Raw genomic sequence first — 9,055 nt, forward strand, 5'->3', positions numbered from 1 at the left:
TTATTATAATATATGCATGTAAAAGCATAAACACACATACACACAAACACACGCACGTGCACACACATACACACATACCCACATGTATATACATACCGATATATGTGTATGTATATATTTATATATGTATATGTATCTATCTGTATGCATATATATATATATATATCTTATTTTATTTAATAAACACAATATATGTTTTTATGTGCTACTATTAGTTTCATGTGCTGAGAGCATGCCATACAGTAACACATCTGATCTCCTAGCACAGTTATCAAACACTGCCCATATGGCTTAAAGAACTAAAAATGGGACAATAGGATGAGAGAAAAAGCAAGAAAGAAGTAAATGTAAAAGGTGGAAGGTTGAAAATCCAGAAAAAGAAAAGAGAAAGAAACAAAAGGGGAGAATTAGAATTATTTCCCCTTAGACTTTAAAATATAAGTCTGAAAAGATAGTGGCTTAGAGTCTGTGATACAGTTGTTCAATCCAGAGAGAGGGGCACTTTCCAATTCATCAACAGGAACTTAGTCATATGCTTACAACTGCTGAAAGTTTCTGACCTAGAATTCAGCTGTGTGTTAGACTTTTTAGATCTAAGAACTATAGCACACTGCTGAATTAGTTGAACAAATTAACCCTAGTACTTTATTTTTAAACCTGATTCTTATTTTATCAATCTCTTGTGCCAAACTGCTAAGTTAAGGAGATATAAGCACACCTCCACCAGTTGTCATGCAATGTGGGACAAACAATTTGATTCTTTCTGTCTCTCAAATTCACTCACAAAGCTTTGGTTGGCTCGAAGTTATACTAGAAGGCATTTGCTCAAGGTACCATACAGTGGGATTGAACCTGAAACCATACGGTTGGGAAGGAAATTTCTTACCCCACAGCCACATCTACACTAAGTCCCATGTTGTGAACAAACATTAGTTGTTGACACATGACAGCTGCTACCATCAATTATGTATTATAATCTGTTGGTTAAAGCTGCACCTATCTTTACAGACAACTAACAATACATCTGCAATGCAGGGTGTTGCACAAAGATTCTTTGAAAATACTTCTAAAGCTTCCTGATCATGAAACTTAAGATCAGAATGTTGAAATATCCCATAGGCTTGTAAAGCTTGTAATACAGGAAGAAACAAAATGTTCTCTTGATTCAGGAAACAAATCCTGCTCTTAATATAGAAACCAATGAACGATATATATCAGCAATAACTTCACAGATGTTTGTTAGCACTTGTCCAATGTACCATGCATTAGGAGTGAACTTGAAACACATGTTCAGGAAACAGACTTCTTAACATCATCATCATTATCATCATTGTTTAATATCTTTAATATCTGCTCTCCTTGCTGGCAGAGGATGGATACTTTGACATGAAGCTGACCAGTTGGTAGCTGACCAGTTGGTAGCTGACCAGTTGGTAGCTGGCCAGTTGGTAGCTGACCAGTTGGTAGCTGACCAGTTGGTAGCTGACCAGTTGGTAGCTGACCAGTTGGTAGCTGGCCAGTTGGTAGCTGGCCAGTTGGTAGCTGACCAGTTGGTAGCTGACCAGTTGGTAGCTGGCCAGTTGGTAGCTGGCCAGTTGGTAGCTGACCAGTTGGTAGCTGACCAGTTGGTAGCTGACCAGTTGGTAGCTGACCAGTTGGTAGCTGGCCAGTTGGTAGCTGGCCAGTTGGTAGCTGACCAGTTGGTAGCTGACCAGTTGGTAGCTGGCCAGCTGGTAGCTGACCAGTTGGTAGCTGACCAGTTGGTAGCTGGCCAGCTGGTAGCTGGCCAGCTGGTAGCTGACCAGTTGGTAGCTGTCCACACTCCAACTGTCTATTGTGGCATGGTTTCTACAGTTGGATGCCCTTCTTAATGCCAATCACTTAGCAGAGTGTATGTATGTGCAGGTGCAGGAGTGGCTGCGTGGTAAGTAGCTTGCTTACCAACCACATGGTTCTGGGTTCAGTCCCACTGCATGGCATCTTGGGCAAGTGTCTTTGACTATAGCCTTGGGCTGACTAAAGCCTTGTGAGTGGAGTTGGTAGACGGAAACTGAAAGAAGCCCATTGTATATATGTATATATATGTGTGTGTGTCTGTGTTTGTCCCCTGCAACATCGCTTAACAATCGATGCTGGTGTGTTTATGTCCCCGTAACTTAGCAGTTCAGCAAAAGAGAACGATAGAATAAGTACTAGGCTTACAAAGAATAAGTCCCGGGGTCGATTTGCTCGACTAAAGGCGGTGCTCCAGCATGGCCGCAGTCAAATGACAAACAAATAAAGAGAATACACACACACTCTGTATAACAAAATAAACAGCCTAACTACGACCAGAAGACCTGGGCAGTTTCAATAGTTAACATGATATGCATAAAGGTCTGATTTATGCACACACACACACACACACACACACACACAGACACTTGACAATTCTAAGTTAAGCCTTTATATTGTTTCATCAGACAGAATCATGCCCTGTGTGTGCAAAAGACGAGGTTCGCGCCACTTGCAAGATTATTAGCAACAATTACCGTTTTCTCTGGCATTCCTCTCCATTAACAATTATGCCATTATAAAAATCGGTTGCCATTGAGAGCCAAAATATCTAGCGTTCAACCAATTTGGGTTACGAAAGCATTCGGCGATAAGTTATATATATTTGGTCATAATTTGAGATAATGATAATGAAGCATTTTACAGTTCCTCCTGTGTACTTCAATGCCTCTGTGTGTGTGTGTGTTTTTATTTATCTGTGTATGTGTTTATGTATGCATGTGTGTATGTATCTATGTATGGATATATACTCATAGATACATACATACACACATACATATACATATATATATATATATATATATATATATATATATATATATATATATATATATATATATATATATAAGTATTCATATATACACATGTATATATATATGTATGTGTGTGTATATATATATATATATATATATATATATATACATGTATGTATATGTGTGCTTGTGTGTATATATATGTATATGCTTGTGTGTATATATATATGTGTGTGTGTGTGTGTATATATATATATAAATATACATATATGTATGTATGCATATATATACATATATATATATATATATATATATATATGTATATGTATATTTATTTATTTATGAGTGTATGTGTATGTCAATGACTTAGTGTATGTGTGACGTGAATATAAATACATGCGCTGTGTGTCTGTTGAATATTATGTCTGTGTAACAGTGAAATATCTGTGTAAATGTATGAACGAGTCTATTAGTAAATATACACAAAAGTATATATTTTTACTCACACACATAAACATAATATACATACACACACATATAAATGCCCAAGCACACACAGAGATTTCAGAAAATTCATGTGTTCCTCTCTAAATATAACTCCTTGCAGACAGCCTTTGAGTACAGCATCATATTACTAAGGCAACAGTTTTTTAAACGGTATGGAGAGAATTGAGTACATGAGAAATGAGTACAAGGAGAACTTTGTACTTGTTACTCAGCAGTAAAATTAATGGTATCATGAGATTAGGGAAAGAACTCTTGAACAGGCATTCTGTTCCTAAAGCTATTCCTTTTGAACCAAATGCAGCAGCACTGCAGGGCTGGTTTTAGACCCATTGAGCATGATCGTTACCAGCGTCGCCTTACTGGCACTTGTGCCGGTGGCATGTTAGGAAACATTCAAGTGAGGTCGTTGCCAGTGCGGCTGGACTGGCTCCTGAGCAGGTGGCACGTAAAAAACACTATTTTGAGCATGGCCATTGCCAGTACCGCCTGACTGGCCCTCGTATCAGTGGCACGTAAAAGCACCCACTAAACTCTCAGAGTGGTTGGCGTTAGGAAGGGCATCCAGCTGTAGAAACTCTGCCAGATCAGATTGGAGCCTGGTGCAGCCATCCGGTTCGCCAGTCCTCAGTCAAATCGTCCAACCCATGCTAGCATGGAAAGCGGATGTTAAGCGATGATGATGATGATGATGATGATGATGATGATGTATGTATGTAAATATGTTTGTGTGTATGTATGTATGTATGTATGTCTATGTAAGCATATAACAAATATTATAGCTAAACATAAATAAACGTTATTAACAATCTATAACATATCAAACCTAACATTCTCCACTCTAATTTTACATGTATGTATCTATTGTCCCAAATGCCACCCCCACTCTGCTGAAAACCCTCCTACCCTCTCTACCCTACTACTCACTCCACCTCCTTCTCCACCATCACCCTCCCCCATGTCACACTCTTTAATCACCAAAAGGAAATTTTCATTAACCAGCCACACCTCTTCTCCATCTCTCTCTCTCTCTCTCTTTGTTTCTCTATATCGTTCTCTCTCACTTTCTTTTTGTTTCTCTCCCACTCTTTTCTCTCTGTCCATCTTTCTCTCTCTCCCCCTCTTTCCTTCTCTCTCTCTCTCTCTCTCTCTCTCTCCTCATGTGTGGGTGTATATTAAATGTTGAGAAAATAAAATGCAGAGCAATTTTCTGCCACTCCTAACACTTTTTACTTCACAACTTCGACACTGATCTAGAGAACGTATGGTCTTAGATTGCAATGTCTGTATATATATATATATATATATACACACACACACACACACACACACACACATATATATATACATTTATTTATATATATATAAATGTGTGTGTGTCTAAAAGTATATGTGTATAGATTTGTGTATGTGTGTGTATGTATATACAATTGTATATTGTATTGTATTGTCGTAGTTGTTTAATTATAATTTGTCATGTTTACATGAATGTGTGTGTGTGCTTGTATGCACAGGTATGTGTGTGTATGAATGTGTATGTGCATGTGTATATGTGTGTGTGTGTTTGTATCATCATTATCACCATCATCATTATCATCATCATCATTATTTTGTGTCTGCTTTCCACACTGCTGTATTTTCAACAAGCTGTCGAGGTTTGTGGCTCAGAGGGTTTTGGTATTCGCTTCACGATTCATAAAGTCATGTGTTCAATTCCCAGCTGCGCGCAGTGTGCGTATGCATGTCCTTGAGCAAGACACTTTATTTCACATTGCTCCAGTCCACTCAGCTAGCAACATCAACAACATCATCATCATCATCATCATCATCATCATCATGAAACAAGATGAGGACAAATATCCGTCAAATGTAAATAATGTAGTCAAAATGCTACTAAGCAGTTTACCTGGCATGCTAACAATTCTGCCAACTCACGGCCTTTCCATGAATATATTATATTGTTTGGATGCAAGGGAGGGTTGGTGAGAGGAAAGGCTCCCAAGTGTAGAAAAATTTGTCTCACTGAGTTCCATCTGACCCATGCAAAGCATGGGAAAACGGACGTTGTAGAATGATGAGGATAACGGTGTTTTTTTTTGTCTTTTATATCTTCTAGGTCTCAAGAAATGGATTCATTAGATTTATGGAAAGTTCTGAAGAAACGGCAAACAGTATTGAAAATGTCAAGCCTCAAATTCTTCCTCTGACTCAGTCAGTTCCATTTGTAGCAGCTTTCTGGACAGATCCTGATCTGACAGCCAACGGAACCGTTTGGTTAAGGCAGATGACAAACGCAACAGAAATGGCAACCTTTGAGAAAGTGATCAGTAATTCTTTTCCTTCATATCAACAACGGAAGGCCAAATATGCTTGTGACGTAATATGGAACGATATAGCTTTCACCAGTAACTCTGGCAACAATTCACAGCTGGTAGTTTATTTATTTATTTATTTATCTATTTAACCCTTTTGTTACTAATCAACCTGAGACTGCCCTGGCAGTGTTAATTAAAACCTTCCTTCAAATGTTCATGTTAATTTGTTCCAATCACCAGCTTAATAATGACAAAGTTGTTTTACTAAATGGTATTTGGAACATAAGTTAACATGAAATTTTGTTGGAAGATTTCAACTTAGATCACTTTAACCCTTTTGTTATCCTATTTCTGTTGAAATACACTCTCTTTGCTTCAATTAATTTTGAAATGAATTAAGAATTTATTCAAATAACTTGTTATATTATCAAAATTTCATGTTAAATTATGTTTGGAATGTGGAGGTGCAATGGCCCAGTGGTTAGGGCAGCGGACTCGCGGTCATAGGATCGCGGTTTCGATTCCCAGACCGGGCGTTGTGAGTGTTTATTGAGCGAAAACACCTAAAGCTCCACGAGGCTCCGGCAGGGGATGGTGGCAAACCCTGCTGTACTCTTTCACCACAACTTTCTCTCACTCTTACTTCCTGTTTCTGTTGTACCTGTATTTCAAAGGGGCCAGTCTTGTCACACTGTGTCACGCTGAATATCCCCGAGAACTACGTTAAAGGGTACACGTGTCTGTGGAGTGCTCAGCCACTTGCACGTTAATTTCACGAGCAGGCTGTTCCGTTGATTGAATCAATTGGAACCCTCCACGTTGAAAGCGACGGAGTGCCAACAACAATATGTTTGGAATATAAGTTAACATGAAATTTTTGATGGATGGTTTTAATTTAGATTATTTGAAACAGGAAGTTTGTATCATAGACCCAAGAGTGCTCTCTAACAGTTTGGAGTCAAAAGGGTTTAAGTGATTGTTAACCCTTTAGCACTCAGATTATTCTGCCAAATCTAATGTGTATTTATTCCCATTGTTTTGAATTAATTATGCATCATCTTGCAGCTTCAAGATTTTGAAGAGATTCTTTATTTCTAGAATGCCATTGTAGAATAAATGTGAAAGGTTATTCGTAATCATATTATTTTGCTCTTTATTCATGACGAGATAAATCGTATATTTTATAATTCTTCATTTTATTTTTATTTTTCTTCGTCTTCTTCTTCTTGTCACAATTGTTTACCAAAGACGAATACATTCGAAGTTACATTGCTAACAATGGAGGACAGACAATATCTCATTTTCCACTTCGGCAAGCTGACATGGGGTGATTGGAAACAGATGCCTCAACTCAACAGGAGTTCCTCTGCAGTGGTAAGTTGCATTTCAGTGAGCAATTAACCATAGTGGAGGCACATTTAGTGGTTAAGGTGTTGGACTCATGATTGTGAGAATGTAAGATTGTGGTTTCAATTCCCGGACTGGGTGATGCATTGTGTTCTTGAGGAAAACACTGCATTTCATATTGTCTCAATGTGTTATCATTTAACACACTTACCGGTTTCCACTCAGAAAAATATTTTTTAAAAAATATGAAAAATAGAAATATAATTAATAGATGAATGGGAATCAAACCGGTAAATGCGTTAGATGATAAGGCAATCTGACTCTCGACAGACAACAAAATTTGCTTCAATACATGAATTCACATAGAGAATCTTACAAACGAGATACAAAAACTCCATTTTGTGTTGATCCAGTCCTCCCAGCAGGTAAAAATGAGTAACCCTGCGATGGACCAACGTTTCATCCAGTGAGGAATATATACAGAGTCCGCCAAAAAAAAGTGGCTGTGTGATAAGAAGCTTGCTTCCCAGCCACATGGTTCTAGGTTCAGTCCCACTGCGTGGCATCTTGGGCACTATAGTGAGACAGTCAATTACATTGACCCCCCCCCCCCCACTGTTCAATTGGTGCTCATTTTAACCACTCTGAAGGGATAAAAGGCAAAGTTGACCTCACCAGAATTTGAACTCAGGGCATAAAGCCAGAAGTGACACTAAACATTTTGTCCAGCATGCTAACGATTCTGCCAGCTCACTGCCTTTCTAAATCCACACACATCCACACACACACACACACGTGCGTGTGTTTTTGTGTGAGAGTGAGTGGGTTTGCATATGAGTCCGTGTGTGTGTGTGCATGTAAGCATGGATGTGTGTAAGTGTATGCATGTATGTGCATATGTGTGGTGGTGGTGGTGGTGACAATGATATTGGTTTAATAATCTAAAGATGTTGATATTTTCAGGTTGGCTATGATGGTGGTAATAAGAACAACTATTTAATGTTATCTGGACCAGGACCAAACGATATCATCACTGGATCGAACGTCAACATTCCCGGTGTGTGGATCTACAGGATTGACCAGCGTCCTTGCACCCAGAAAAGTTTGTATTCCATTCTACAGGGCCTAATGCTTCATTTTCACCATATTTTGAAAAAGTTTCGTTACATTGCCCACGGGGCCATAAATGATTAAATGAACTTACGTTGTCATTATCATCATCATCATCATCATAATTATCATCATCATCATCATCATAATTACCATCATCATCATTGTCATTATCATCGTCATATTTCTTTTCCTCTCTCCCTCATTTTTCTTTCCTTCCCTATCTCTCCCCTTGTTCTCTTTTTCTCTCTCTCTCTCTCACTCCCCTTCTTTCTTTCTCTCCCTATTTCTCTCATGCTCTTTCTTTCTCTCTTTCCCAATCTTTCTCTCTCATACTCTCTCTTTCTCTTTTGTTTCTCTATCATTCTCTCTCACCACCACCACCACCACCACCCTCTCTCTCTCTCTAGTAACAAAAAAGAACTTAACATAATGGACCACTGGCTAGTTATTTATAGTTTATTTCTACTCCACAACGGCCGTGGGGCTTTCTTTTATCTTGGTCATCTCTCCTTCTTTCAGTTTGTCAAGAAACAAACACCTTCACAACAGAGTAATTACAATATTCCTAACTTCTATTTTGATTCCATAAAAATCAGAGCATGAACTCAAATAATATTCTCATTATTCTCGGTTTTAATACATATTAAAAAAATATATTCACATGAATATATTTTGGGTTGTGAGATAAATATAATTTACTCCTTTACATTTTATTTTATTTGTTTCAGTCATTTGACTGCGCCCATGCTGTAGCACCACCTTTAGTCGAACAAATCAACCCCAGGACTTATTCTTTGTAAGCCTAGTAGTACTTATTCTATCGGTCTCTTTTTGCCGAACCACTAACTTACAGGGACATAAACACACCACCATCGGTTGTCACAGACACACAAACACATACACACACATATACATGCACACATATATATATATCTATATATATATATATATATATATATATATATATAT

General features: G+C 38.0%; 1 protein-coding gene across 1 annotated transcript in view; it reads left to right on the plus strand.

Moving 5' to 3' along the window:
- The window catches only part of LOC106873862 (sushi, nidogen and EGF-like domain-containing protein 1), a 22,618-nt gene that overhangs the window by 7,981 nt on the left and 5,582 nt on the right, over nucleotides 1–9,055 (plus strand). Inside the window, exons 2-4 of the mRNA XM_014921377.2 lie at nucleotides 5,428–5,742; nucleotides 6,875–7,000; nucleotides 7,937–8,075. Of these exons, the coding sequence (XP_014776863.1) occupies nucleotides 5,428–5,742; nucleotides 6,875–7,000; nucleotides 7,937–8,075 (580 nt within the window). The remainder of the gene's footprint in view (nucleotides 1–5,427; nucleotides 5,743–6,874; nucleotides 7,001–7,936; nucleotides 8,076–9,055) is intronic.

The sequence above is a fragment of the Octopus bimaculoides genome, chromosome 23, assembly GCF_001194135.2.
Source record: "Octopus bimaculoides isolate UCB-OBI-ISO-001 chromosome 23, ASM119413v2, whole genome shotgun sequence".
Classification (NCBI taxonomy): Eukaryota; Metazoa; Mollusca; class Cephalopoda; order Octopoda; family Octopodidae; genus Octopus; species Octopus bimaculoides.